The sequence below is a fragment of the Pteropus vampyrus genome, unplaced genomic scaffold (assembly GCF_000151845.1).
Source record: "Pteropus vampyrus isolate Shadow unplaced genomic scaffold, Pvam_2.0 Scaffold48, whole genome shotgun sequence".
Lineage (NCBI taxonomy): Eukaryota > Metazoa > Chordata > Mammalia > Chiroptera > Pteropodidae > Pteropus > Pteropus vampyrus.
In genome coordinates this window covers 4,901,972-4,916,578 of record NW_011888829.1, presented here as the reverse complement: position 1 = coordinate 4,916,578, position 14,607 = coordinate 4,901,972, and the positions used below count along the sequence as shown (strand labels likewise).

General features: G+C 48.2%; 1 protein-coding gene across 1 annotated transcript in view; it reads right to left on the bottom strand.

The window, feature by feature from the left end:
• WDR91 (WD repeat domain 91) overlaps window positions 1-14,605 on the bottom strand; it is a gene marked incomplete at its 5' end in the record, with an annotated part of 23,597 nt that extends 8,992 nt beyond the window's left edge. Inside the window, 7 exons of the mRNA XM_023530278.1 lie at window positions 219-369; window positions 1,162-1,352; window positions 3,114-3,269; window positions 10,442-10,607; window positions 11,733-11,863; window positions 12,752-12,834; window positions 14,479-14,605. Coding sequence (XP_023386046.1) covers window positions 219-369; window positions 1,162-1,352; window positions 3,114-3,269; window positions 10,442-10,607; window positions 11,733-11,863; window positions 12,752-12,834; window positions 14,479-14,605 — 1,005 coding nt within the window. The remainder of the gene's footprint in view (window positions 1-218; window positions 370-1,161; window positions 1,353-3,113; window positions 3,270-10,441; window positions 10,608-11,732; window positions 11,864-12,751; window positions 12,835-14,478) is intronic.
• Window positions 14,606-14,607: the final 2 nt, after the last annotated feature.

The following is a 14,607-nucleotide window of genomic DNA, read 5'->3' as shown; positions in this document are numbered from 1 at the left end:
CAACCTTTGTTAATCCAGCGACCTCCCTGCTGCCCCCAAATAGGAGCGTTCAGGGACAGTCCTGGATGTGTGGTCCCTGAATCCCCAGTGAGAGAGAGAGAGGGAGGGGGTCTGGCTTGGCTGCCCCGTCCCAGCCTGTGGTGCCTGACCACTGGTGGAGGGCCCTGGGAAATTCTTCCTAGCCCACAAAGCAGGCAACGAGGCAAGATGTCACTCACCAGCCTGTCCCTCTTGGTGGCCCACTCCAAAGAGAGCAGCGGCGACTTGGAAATGGAGGACGCTTTGGTCTGCATGATGGGGTTGAAGGACCACACTTTGATGACCCCGTCTACGTCCAGGCTGGCGACCCTCCTCCCTGAGCAGTCCACTCTAACATGAAAGAAAGAGGAAGCTGTTAGCATCTCGCCTCAGTCTTCAGCTAATTCAGATGGCTGCTTTCCTGACTTTCCGACCATTTTAAAAAATAATCCCGAAATGCCTACACTCTAATGATGGGTGTGGACTATTCCTAGAAATTTTCATTTATCCATTTGTCCAAGAACTACTTAGGAAGCACCTATTACGTGCTGAGTGAGCCCTGCGGCAAACACTGGGCAGAGCAGTAGGCAAGAGGTGCTCAGCCCTGATCTTGGACACTCGGCCCCGGCCTCAGACACTCGGCCTTGACCTCGGACACTCGCAGTCTGCAGACTGAGGGCCTCCTGCCCCTCCGCTCCGGAGCCCATCGGGCCCAACTGGGCCCTGAACACCGCTCCATGAGGGTTTCTTCATGAAAGGCCATGTTTTTAGCATGAGTAAGTAAAAACCTGTAAGTCGTAAATATTGACCCAAAAGTACCAACATAAAGCAAATTAAAATTGAGTGAGTTTTAGGGAGTTCAAATAAAAGGTAACTGTTACTAAAACTCAGAGTCCCACGGTTAGAAGGACAGAGAGGCTAACGGGGCCAACAGCAGCTCCGAGCAGCACTCGTCCCCACTCCCCGATGGCAGCCCACTTCTGACTCTTGAGGTGACCACAGACCCCTGGGGACCAGCCCACTTCCCGCACATCCGGCCTGGCGCACCTTCACACTCAGCCTGAAAACCCAGGCTTCCTGGGGAGACGGCCGCCACTGGTCAGCACCTTCCCTGGCTGGGCCTCGCCCCCAACCCGAACCCACCTGCAGTGCATGATGGACGAGTGGTGCTCCCCGTACTCCTCCTGCCCCAGCACAAGGAACGGCTGCTCGGGCCGGACCCCTCCACCCTCAGGGCCTGCGGCAGCCCGCGTCAGCACCTCCAGCGCCTCCACGTGGAGCTCTGGGCAGGACTCCACCTCCGGGCCACTAGCTTCGGCCTTCTTCTCTGCGCACTGGGCCAAAGGAAGTGGGGACAAATTAGCTGTGACAGGTCTGCACTGGGCCCAGCCACTCACCACATCCGGGGACACACTGCAGAACACCGAAGTGTGGCCGAAGCACACCGAGGGAGATCTAGAAGGAGCGATGGACTGCGAGAGCGACACCCCGCTCACCCTGGAGAGGGGGAACCTGCTCCACTGACAGCCCCTTCCTGGAGACCTTGCCCCTCTCACAGGCCTGGCCCAGGGACTAGTGGGCCATGGGTACCCCCTCCCTGTCACAGCTGACGGGATTAAGGACACGCACTGCCTTGATAGGCCAGGCCTAGGATAACAAAACTCAGCTAGTGTGCCAGGCACTGTGTGAATATGACTGAATCTCTCAATCCTCCCCAAACTCATCTGAGATCCTATTATTAACCCTGTTTTATAGCTGTGAAAACTAAGACTGAAAGCAGAAATTAAATAATTTGCCCAAGGTCAAGAGCTGGTAAGGGCGGCACTTGGGTGTGAAGTGAGGTCAGTCAGAGGTGAGCCTGGCCCCTCACCAGTACGCCAGCACGCCCACCAGCACCCCCTCCAAGGAAGTGGGGACCGAGAGACTGAGGCGACTAGCCAGGCATGGAGACCCAAGGACAGCAGCAGAGCCAGAGCAAGGCCAGGAGCTGGAGTGTACCACTCAATACACCCTGCCACGCCCGGGGTCCACGGCTGCCCCGTCTCTGCACTAAGTGTTGGCCGCCACACTTACCCCGCTCACCCAGACATCAGTTAGGCCAGGGGGCATCAGCCAGGGCGTGCTGCCACCCCTGCGGCTCCTGAGGCTCCCTAAGCACTACTCAGGGTCACAGGAGGAGCAGTTCTACAGTAAAATCACAACAACAACAACAACAACAACAACAACAACAGAGGAAGCGAGACCTCTGCACTCAGAGAGGCGCCTGATGGCAGTGGCCGAGCTCAGGTGCGTCTTGAATCCTACGAGACTGGATTCTAGTATCATCGAATGGGCACTAGGACATGGCTGGGAATCAGCAGCAATGCCTTTAAAATAGGCGAGCAGCTCCAATTAGGAGATAAATGGTCAAGAAGTAACAGGCAAGAAACGCAGACAGTAAATCCCTTGGGTTTTTGCCTTCCGTCCGGTGTCTGTGACGGAAGTGGAGGCAGCTTATACTACCAGGACAAGCAGACCGTGACTCATGCCCAGCAGTGGAGGGTGGGAGGAGGGGTCCCAGGGCTAAGTGTGGCAAGGGCCTGGGTCACAGCATGACGCTGGGGACACGTGGCCCTCGGAGCAGCAACTCCAGGAGGTGGGCCTCGGGTGCAGGAGAAAAGGACCCTGTGATCAAGCAAGCCTGGGAGACTCTGGGTTACACCAAGGGAAACAGGTCTTCGTCCCAACGAGTCTGACGGACCGTGACATGCTAATATTAATATGCAGAGTTAACCTAAGGGAGGACGCATTATGCAAGGGTTCCCAAATCAATTTGATCACAGAACTCATCTTGTGGGGACATTTCCAGTCGGCATTCAATGACCTCTATTTACAAAAATGCTATCAGGAAGACGGACCACCGAAGAGCCAGGCAGAATATGAACAAAACGCCCAAAGTGCAAGCGATTACACTCAGGCAAAACCATGCTCTAGAGAAGCAGAAATCAAGGGAGGCAAGGGTGGGCCCTGCACCATCCCACCACCGTCCAGGGTCCCCCACAGCAGCCATGCGCATGTCCCCACACGCATGCGTGGGAGGCGGAGGACAGCCATACCTGCAGAGTCAGAGATAACAGCTCCTTCCTTTCCTTGCCGTGATCCTGCAGGCGCCGCTGCCGGTGCTGCGACCAGCTGGCCTCCCCGGTAGCCAGCCCGCTGAAGAGGCTCTTCCCATCCTTGGGCCCGCACGCCGGGTCCTTCGCCTTAAGGGTCTGGAGAACGAGACATCAGGCGGTGAAAAGTCTCTTCCTCTCTGTGCCCAAGCCATGACACCTGGGCCAGGAGGGGGAGAGAAGTCAGGGAGTGTCTTCTCTGCCCAGCTCCTGGGTAAGATTCCCCCTGGCCCTGCTGAGCAGGTAGTTAGAAGGTTCCGGTATCTCGGCTGGTGGGCAAAGCCAAGAGTGAAACGCAAGCAGCCTGGACCTCCTTCTCTCCTTTGTCAACTCCCCACTGTCAAAAGTATGGGTCGCCAGCATTCCTCAGCCTGCCATATCTATCCCCTGGAGGTAGACACACGTAATCTCCTTGATCTAATCAGAACAATTCACTTCAGCAGAGGGGGCAGAGATCAGTGCTTACAAAGCAAGGACTACAAAGCAGACCAGGCCTCACACTAGGTGTTCTAAACATTTATAAGTAAAAATGTTTGGGCAATACAAAGGGAAAAAAAAACATACCTCTCTAGAGGGAAAAAGAAACACAATACCCTCTCTTGTTTGGGGCCAAGTGTATGACTAATCCAGCTAATGTTAACAAAGATTGAGGTATTGGAAATGATTAGTAGGCAACCAGAAATCCTTAAGAGAAACTGTTGGAAACTCAAGGACCTCTGAGTGAGATGAACTGCACAGGACAGAAACTGGTGTCTTCTGGCTCCTTTTCATAATCAGGGTGATAAAGCCAACCGAGTTGCACAGCAAATGAATTCAATCACCCCCACTCCACCTGCACGGGGAGAAGACCCATAATCTAGAGCCTTTTAAAGAGGAGCTGCCGCCTCATCTCCTTTCCAGTTTAGCTGGCTGGGATTTCTTTTCCCAACCTTATTCCCACAAATTGTGATGCTCAAAACCGCCCACCTCCTTTTTACACTCTCAGCAAAGGGATATGGATGCAAACAGCCACTCAGGTTTGAGACCAACCTCCTCGCCAACCATTTATACACAAGACCTAAGTCAAAAGAAGAAATTCCCCCAAAGTCACTCTCTAGTTCCTCTACTTCTTATTCTTATGTTAACATAAAACAACTTAAGATGATCAATATAGATAAGCCCCTGGGAACCCTGGAGCCATGTCCAGTTAAAAAAGGAAATTTCTAAGGACTGGAGCCCAACTGTGGCTGACCTACAGGGTATTTGTTATTTTTGTTTTTCTGTCTGAAGCAACCTCCAGTGATATCTTCTTATGCTTGTAACAGATGTTTCTTCTAGAGAAAGTACTTGATTCTCCGAATTCTAGCTTAGTTTGGGGGAAGCAGGGTTCTTAGTCAAGATAAAAGAAATAATCTAAGAAGAAAATCAACAATAACAAAAATAGCACCAATATATATTATTCATTGTATGTTTACCACATGCAAGGTACCATGCGAAGAAGTTTACATTCCCTTATTCCATTATTTTAACATGAGGAACTGAGGCTGAGAGGGGTTATTTGCTCTACATAAGCACAACTTCAAAGAGCTGAAATTCACACCCAGATCTGACAGCAACCCCCATGCTCTGAGAAACCTGAAGAAGACAGTACCACGAAGGGAGCATATGGAAGAAAGTGACACTGGATAGAAAAGATAAGAAATTGCATAATCCTGAAGCTAAATAACATAACCAAGATAAGGCCCTTCTCTCGTGCTCTATCATTCTTGAGAAGTACCCTGTGGCCCATGGAACACTGAATAGGTTCCACAGTTTCAGAAACTGGAAAAAAGCCTTCTACTACCTCCCCAGAAGCAAAAGGTGGTCAAGACGACTGCTAACCGAGAGGCTCTGAGGTACTCACGGCATTGCTCACATGGTCTCCATTACTCCCCAGGACATGATCTAAGATGTCAACCGTCATTACACAAATCCTCTGACTCTTTCCCATATCTACTGATCCAGAGGCCAAACTGCTCAAACTGAAGACTTTCACAGGGGTAACTACACTTATATCTGACAAAATAAACTCTAAGCCAAAGACTGTAATAAGAGACAAAGAAGGTCATTATATAATGATAAAGGGGTGAATTCATCAAGAAGATATAACGATCATAAATATATACACGCCCAACATCAGAGCACCTACATAGAGAGCAACTGTTAACAGATCAAAAGGGAGAAATAGGCAGCAATAATATAGTAGGGAACTTTGATACCTCACTTTCAACAAGGGCTACGTCATCCAGACAGAAAAGCGATAAGGAAACATTGGATATAAACCACATGTTAGACCAGATGGACTTAAGAGACATTTAAAAACATTCCATCCAAAAGTGGCAGAATACACATTCTTCTCAAGCACACATGGAACATTCTCCAGGAGAGGTCATATGTTAGGCCACAAAACAAGTCATAATGAATTAAGAAGACTGAAGTCATATCAAGCATCACAATAGAAATCAATTGCAAGAAGAAAACTAAAAAATTCCCAAATATTTGGAGATTAAACAATATGCTACTGACCAATGAAGAAATCAAAAGAGAAATCAAAAAACATCTTGACAAATGAAAATGGAAATACAACATACCAAAATTCAGGGGATGCAGCAAAAGCAGTTCTAAGAGGGAAGTTCATAGCGATAAACACCTATATTAAGAAAAAAGAAAGATCTCAAATCAACAATCTGACTTTACACCTCAAGTGACTAGAAAAAGAATAAATTAAGCTCAAAGTTATTTACAAAGAAAGGAAAAAAGTGAAATAGACGAAAAAGACAATAGAAAAGATCAATGAAACTAAGAGCTAGGGTGTTTTTTTTTTTTTGAAAAGATAAACAAAGAGACAAACTTTAGCTAGACTAACCAAGAAAAAAAGAGACTTCAAATAAATAAAATTAGAAATGAAGAATTCCAAAAGCTGTAACATTTTGACAGAAGAGACCAAAGAACTGTCAGCAGAGGCCATGTTTTCTGAATCCAAAGGTGGCTGTGGAAATTCCACAGTTAGCTACATAAACAGTGCTGAGCGGAAGATCGGTGTCCTGGGTTGACAGTTGTTTTCTAGAATAGTGGGCTCCTGTCAAGTGAGGGGGTCGCAAAAAGCCTGGAACCTGCGGATATGACAGATTTAACAACCTGACCAAGAGATCTTTAAACTGAATATTTGAGAAGAAAAGGGAAAGCACCCATATAAAATAGCATCCATGCCCAGCGGAAGTACTCAGACCACAGGGGCCCTCCCTTGGAACCAGCGGTGGGAAAGGCAACAGGGGAGACAGACAGCCTCTTCGCTCCTGACTTATCACCCACACCTGATAAGTGCTGTCTTTTCCTCTTTCAACACTCGGCGTTAAGAGTGCTCAAGTCAACAGCCCACACGGACGGTACAGAGAGGCTTAGGATGGACTTCGAATTCCTCTCGCTGGTACAAAATCCACTTGCAACAATTTCTGTCCAGCAAGGACAGAAAACACAACATGAAGAAGTATAAGGCTGTGCTTCTCTCATAGGTCAAGATGGCGAGGAATTTGTCCACGATATTATCTGGCTGGGGGTTGGACAGTATTCAAAAACAAAAGTTCAAACAGGCATTAAAAGGCACTGCAATAAATTAACAACTGCCTTTCTAATGACAGGCAGTTTATGTCAAAAAAAGCCATGGACCTAAGTGTGACCTATCAGATATTGCTTAAAGAGAGCTTTTCCTTAAACTGTACGTTATTTACTAAACAAGAGTGAACGACAACAAAAAAGAATGTGCTAAAAGCTGATGAATACAGCTGTCCACAAAACACTTTAATAAGCTAAACTTGTGTCTAGCTACGAATGTATATAACTTAAATAAACATTCACTGTGACATACCCAGTAATTGGAAATCTTATCCTAAGAGCAAACTTCATAAAAATCTTCACTACTAAATTCGTGTAACATTGCAATGGTCCAAATTATATTTAGTCATATTCTATCATAATCTACCTGTCTCCTACAGGTCGGGAGAGGTATTTTAACCGATATTTTATCTCACTCTGGAGATGGCTATAAATTAATTTTCAGTGCCCTGAATAGAACTTGCCAGGCAGTCATCCAAATGGGGCAGGAAACAAGTTCCAGTCATTTGGCATCCCCTGAAGCAAAATAAAGCCACCCAGAAGACAAGCCCTCACGACACAGAAATTACAGAATGAAGGACAAACAAGAGGGCTCCCTTTTCTCCATCCAGCTAAGATCCATGGAAACAGCCCCAAGGGCAGCTGCTCTTACCACTGATGTCTAGGTAGCTAGGAAGTAATTTGATACTATAAGAGGTACAGATACAGAAGTCTGTGGATCCTTTGTTTTCTTTACATTGCAGCCAATAAGAGACTATCGCTATAACAACATTGTGGTCCCATTATTTACTGAGTGGGTGTGGAAGGGGTGGAATTATGGCTGGAGGGAAGGAGGTAGTAAAACCCCGGGCTAGGTGAGCTTGCTGCTGAGGTGCCCTTTTGGCACCAGGGACTGGTGCTCCTATGAGAATCTAATGCCTGATGATCTGAGTTGGAGCTGAGGTGGTGATGCTGGTGCTGGGGAGCGGCTGCAGATACAGATGAAGCTTCATTCGCCCGCCGCTCACTTCCTGCTGTGTGGCCCAGTTCCTAACAGGCCATGGACCAGTACCAGTCCGCGGCCCAGGGGTTGAGGACTCCTGCTGTAAGAGATCCCAAAACCATAGGAATCGTGGTTTTATAGTGACTTCCTTTTTTTTTTTTTTTTAATTTTGCCTCTAGATTCAGATTGAAAGCACAGAATATATCACCATCTATTTTGCCATCTATAATGCTACGATCGTTTCAGTAATAATGACAATAGCTACGGTGATCACTCACAAGTGGTAAAAATGCTGAAGTGATGGAATTTGTAGAGAGAGGGATGAATAAACAGGGAGTGCTTAGTGTGGAAAAGATAGGAAAGGTTGTCCTAAAAGAAGCTTTACTCTAGTAGCTCCAGAAGGCAAAGCTATCAGTGAGTAAAACTTATAGAGAGGCTTCTAACAGCTTACTAAGAGGCAAAGGTTCCCACACTGACAAGCAGTGAGCTCCTCATCACAAGAGGCAATCAAAGAATACGCTCCTCTACTTTAACAGGAGAGTGAGCCTGATGAACTTTAAACTTCCTTCCAGCTCTAGAATTCTATGATTTTTCTTGTACTTCAAATATACTAGTTATTTTTTTAGAATTGAAACATCAATGCTAAATCTAATCAATAAATCGATAAAAAACAAGTGACCCAACTATGGGGTTTTTCAGACTGTAGACATCTCCATTCAGGAAACGGAAAGAGGGCTACCCTTGCTTTGTTAACATCCCATGCAGTGACTCATGCTTTGTCTGAATATATTTGAGGCAAGGTAAAGAATGTTTGCTCCAAATTACACACTCACCCTCATCTCTTGAAAGTGAACTTCATAAAAACTTCCCTATCCTGTTTCACCCTCACCATGTGACACTTAGTGCTGGAACACATAAAGAACAAGGCCACAGGCCTTACCCCCAAAAACCCGTCTCTGTTTTCTTTCATTTTAAGTCAGTACAATTGAATTGCATAATTTCATGCACATTTCAAGGGACCTAATGTTCCCTTACATCATCTATTACACTTATAAAATATTGCACGGTAAAAGAGATCTCCAGAGCCAACAGGAAAACTTACTCAGCCACATTCGCAGAACTGGAATTCTAATTTTAATATTTGGATTTCAGAAAAACAATCGTAGGAGTAACTATAATCGATTTTTGATTCATGGATGCTAAGGTTATACTCATTTTGCATAACTGGCACGTTAGGTCTCAGAACTGACTCGGATGCCTATGGAGGCTGGTACCTGCATGAACACAACAACTAATACTAAAATGCATTCGATACTCATAATCTGCCAAGAACTGCATATACCAAGGACTCTTAGATCAGCTCAATTAATTCTCTCCCTAGGGAATAAATACTATTATTATCATCCCATGCAAAATGGGTCAGTTTAAGCAATCTCAGCAAGGGTGGTAAACCAGGAGCCGGAGCTGACAGCAGAGCTGCCTGACTCCAAAGCGCCTGATCTTTTTTATCTGGTGTCCTACTCAGTGCCTGTACTTCAACAATAATACTGAACCCAAGTGCTAAGTTAAAGCCCCCAAGTCCCAATGGCAGCCTGGGACAGACCCCTGCCTCCCTGATGCAGTGAGCAGCCCCAAACCACTGCATCACGTGCCACTATTCTCAAGCCCAGAATGGCGGGAGAAGAAGGCCGGGACTTTATCTGCCTATGATGGCTTACTTTATCTGTAACCAATCCATACATATTTAGAGAGAAAGGGTCCCTACCCAAGCAATAAAGCGTAACACTGGGTCTGTTAACTTCTCCTCTGGCAGGCATTTCTGACACCAATGAATTCCTTCCATCTCTGCGAGGAAAACTACTCAGTGGGATGCTCAGCTGTTTTGGACATAAGCTGGCGTAAAAGAAATTCTGCAAGCTTCTATAAAAGTGAAAAAGTAGTGAAAATTCTTTGCAAAATCAATGAATGCCAACTTGTAAAAGAAATACGCTGCTTCAGAAGTAACTCCAATTTACTCTTCTGATCTACCTACACACTATATCACCAAAAATTCAAAATTCCAATTGCTGGAATTCATGCTGAGTCACCAAATCAGTCATAAGCCCTCCAGAAAGCAGAGGAAATCTCGGAGCAAAGGAGTGGGACCCTTCAAAGCATACTTTCTATCACTGCCTTCCACCCCTGCTCCTGCTGAATGTCGCGGGCTTTTGGGAGGTGACACAGGGGTGCGAGCGGTGGTCAGAGTGGCAGTGTGCTGGGGGAGGAGAGAAGTCCCTTTGGGTGAGACCTGGCTCTGAGATCTGGCAATACCTCGGTCGGCATGCGCGCGTCTGCCTCCCATCTCATTCTGCCTGTGCAGTTCCAGCCGGAGAGGAGGAGACAGGGCGGGCAGGGAACGCATTAAGTGGATTTTCCTCCTGTTCCCTCAGTTCCTCCACTACAGTCTTATCTATATTCTCATCCTGCAGAGCCATCACTTGTCTGTGAGGGGAAAGGCAGGGAAGGAGGCGGAAAGGGAATGAGATGTGAATTTCGCATTCACCAGCACTCCAATGAAATCGGTCCCAAGGGAGGGTGAACACGTCTCCATGCACTAGCAGGTCTGGAAGGACGGTCAGGTGTCAGAGGCAAGAGTCGGAAAGGCGGGACTTGCGCTTACCTGACTGCTAACGGACTCTTTCTTGGCCGTGCTCTGAGCCAGAGGGGGACCCTGGGCAGGGGACAGCCTTGATGGACTCTTCTTACTCTGAGGCAGCAGTGAGGACAGGAAGCCCACACGAGGTGACTGGGAGAGGGAAGTGCTCCTCTGGCTGCACACCATGACTCTGAACAAGCAGACACAACACAAGGTCACGGGCCGGGGGCGGGGTCTGGGAGAAGCGGGAGCACAGACCTGCTGGGCTGCGGACAGCGCCGGTGACCAGGGTCTCAGCCAGGCGGCATTATCCCCAGTTCCATCCGTGTACCAAGGGGGGCCAGCTCTGCCTGGCACGACGGCGAGGTCTGCGGCTCCCCTGTGAGGGCCCCACTAAAGCTCAGAGCGGGGCTGTCCAACAGCCATGGTGGCTGAGCCCCCGAAATGGGTTGGTCCAAATCACAGCGTGCAGGAATACACCTGGGATTCAGGAGTCAGCAGGAACAGGTGTTAAATATCTCAAAATACTCTTTCACATCCATCGCATGTTTGAAATGAAAATCTGGATATGTTGGGCTAAATAAAATATACCATTAAAATCGACTTTGCTTCTTTCTTTTTACTTAACGTTGGCTACTAAAATTTTTTAATGACATTTTGGCTTGCGTTTTATTTCCACTGGACGGCTCCAGCTCAGACACTTGAACAGTTTCACCCGGTACAGTATTTGGCCGTGCGTGGGTTTGGAATCTGACTGTCCGCATTTGCATCCTTACTCACCGCCCACTCATTCACGGGAACCTCTCTGTGCCTCCCTTTCCGCCACTGCTCTTGCTGTTATTTTTATCAACTGGGACTTCTGTCTAGCTGGCTATTTTTTTTTAAGGCCGCTCATACCTCTCTCTCAACCTGCCTACCTCTCCAGCCCTCACACGGAAGCATGCTTCTGCTGTGAAACCAGTCCCACCTATGGATGCCAATGTTTTCAACTGTCAGGTGCTGCTTTCGATGCACAAAAACTTCCTGAGGCTTTAGGACAGCAGCTGTGTTTATTTATCCAGGCTGGGCGCATCGCATCGGCCTGGCAGAGCTATGCAACTGCCCCTCCCTCTGGGCAGGCTCAGAGGCTGGGAGGTGGGGAACAACTGCCCAAGGACCTCAAAGGCCAAGGGACCTTACTCAGAAAGTTAGGAAGCAAGAACAGGGAGTGCCAGGAGGCTCTCTGGCAATTCCGCAGCTCCAGGAGCAGGGGCGCCATGGCGAGGTGCTCCGAGGTGAGAGCACAGGGGACAGAGGGGAGGCGAGGTGCACTCACAGTTCTGAGTCCCCCAGGCGGTCCATGTTGGAGACATAAGGAGGCAACTTGTGTTGGACCAAGGCCTCTTCCTCCTCTGGCTGCTGCTCCTCTTTCTTTAGTCGGTGGATTTCGGCTTGCAATGCAAAAAGCTACGTAGAGAAGGGGCTGAGTTAATCAATGATCTCACCTCATCTACCCTCACTGGGGAAGATCAGACACATCGCACCCAACACCCGACCTCACTGCCTCACCCTCAGCGCAGGGTGTCTCTCACTCTGCTCACTGCAGACTAGAAAAATGCGCAAGTGGAAGTTGTGACTGGACTACAATGAGGTGAGAAACTAAAAACCACTAAATGTACAAAAACCAGGTTTTTTTCTTTTTATCATTTGACTTGCTTCCCTTTTATCATCTGACTTGCTTCCTCTTGAATTCACTGAGAAATACAGCTCCACCCAATCCTGCTCTGCTCTTGGGAATCTACAAAATCAGACTTTGGAACTCTCATGGAAATACGCACCCAAAACCCAAGAATCTTAAACCCTCAAACCTAAACAGTTTATAATCTTCCCTTTCCTGAAACTCTTCCTTTTGCTGAAGCTATCTTAATTTCAAGGACAGATAAATGCTCCACAGGCAAAATGTACAGGCACATGTGAGTCCCCAGGCTCTATCATTTTGCCACACAGAGCTGAGTAGAACAATTAAATTATATCAGGGTTGTAAACAGTATAGATGTGGATATATGTGGACAATAACTAGAGGCACAAAACAGACGGAGGAAAACAGGTTAGCCGTCAGGTAGCATGGATGCACACAGTCTTTTTTCCCTCTGAAAAGTTCATTACTTTTGAACTTCATTTCTAGCTTTCACAGACCGGTACAACCCCCAAGTCCCCAACACTGACTTTCTGGTGACTCGCCTTCATCTGAGATCAGTGCTTTCCTACATTTAATCAGCCCTGCAGTGCCACTACCTATTTTCACGCACGAAAAGCAGAAGTACTTCCCCAGGAGCAAGCGAGTTCAGAACCAACCTTCTGGCGCAGAACTTCATTTTCTTCTTGAACCTGGTTAGTCCTCTGGCATTCCGCATCAAAGTTCAGGATCACGGGGACTGGTGCACAAAGTTAAAGAATAAGCCTGCGAAACGAGTCCTTCCCAAGCTCCTGACACAGTAGCATCACCCTTGAATGTGAGATGTGGGGAACGGAGTACAGATTCGGGGCTGTGGGCTCTTCACAGCTTCATGAAAGTCTCTCGTTTGAGGCCAAGCCTGGCCTGACTTTGTTCAGACTCACAGACACTTTGTTCAGACTCACAGACACATGACAATCTGCCTGGCTAGCTCGCAGAGAGGTCATAAATCCAAACCTGGGTGTTTTCTCCCAATACCAGCAGTAAAGAGCTGTATCCAGTGGGATACACAGCCAGTCTAAGCTTTAGTGACATTCGGCTAAGAGCGAGCCCAGCGGCCAGCTGCTCTACCAGCTGGGCAGAAGCATCGGTCACTCAGCTTTCCCTTCCCCAGACTGAACCTCCCTCTGGCAAAGGTTTAGACTGAGAAAGCTTTCTGCAGACTGCACGGCCACACGCCACCCCATGCACATCCACGTTGTGGGTCAGGGTGTCAGTCTTTCTCAACCACTTCAAACAGCTTCAGTTGGGAGGAGCACTGAAGCAGGCAGGGCTTCGGCAGTGGGAAAGTGAACTGCGGCTCAAATGTGCGTGACCCAGTTTGCAGGACACTGTCTTGCACTGAAGAGACCAGGAGTGACATTTTCAATGTCCCTAGAGGGCCCGTGTGGTCGTATCATGCCCTCCTCTGCTCTGAGCCCCCTGCTGGATCCGTCTGAAAGCCCTCAAGATGAAGGGCGGCAGCCCCACAAGATAAAAGGCAAAGCTGGCAAGAGTGGAATTCACACCCAGCCACTACACAAAGGAAAGGGCACCCTTCCTCCCTCCAACAGATGTGACAGATGTTCCTCCCAGAGGCCAAAACGGCCGCCTGGCCTGTGGGTGAGCCTCCACAGTGCCCCATTTATCAGTGACTCACCAGGCAGCCCCATTCAAACCAGACTCCCTGCACCTCCCCTAGAATTCCAGCCTAGAGAGCACGAACAACGGGTGATGTCTCCGGCCTTGGGATCTCAGGCTTTCCGTGACAAAATGGTCAGTGTGGTAGGCTGTAAATTATTTACACTCTTTCTCTTTTAAATAACCACACATACATTCTTACAGCTGCTGTTTTCTGGCAAGCTGAGGAACACTGAGGTCACTGCTAGAGAGAGCGACCCAAATACTAACACAGGGAGGAAGTTCCTGCCCAAGAAGCGTTCTCACCTGCTACAAAATACCAGCAAAGGCAAGTGATATCCTGGGGGACACAGAGGAAGTGCTTTCAAAGATGGCTGCTTTCACTAAGAAGCAACTGCCTACCAAGCCCTGTTATCTACTGAGAGGACCTCAGCCCTATCTGAGGGCTCCTCTCAGAGCCTAGCACCAGCACCCCACTGCTACTACGATCCCCACACCCATGCATGTCAGCTGTTACTTCAGCAACAGAGCATCAGAACTACGATTTATGGTTCCCTGGCCTGCTGACAAAAATAACCACAATCTGTCCAGCCCCCTTCACATGATACATGACAATGAGCTTTGGGCATTCTGTAGAAAAAATGATTGCATCAAGAGCAGTGGCCACTGATCACGCTGTTTGGATGCCTCGGACTGGGCCCACAGCCCCAGGCAGCTGAAAGGATATGCATGCACTGAAAGAGGACACTCAGGAAGTTGTGCAGGGACACAATGAAGGTGTCGGCCCACTGTCGAGAAAAGTAGGTAGCAAAGGTGGGGTTGGTGTCTGGGGATGGCAGGAAGGGCAGGATAAACC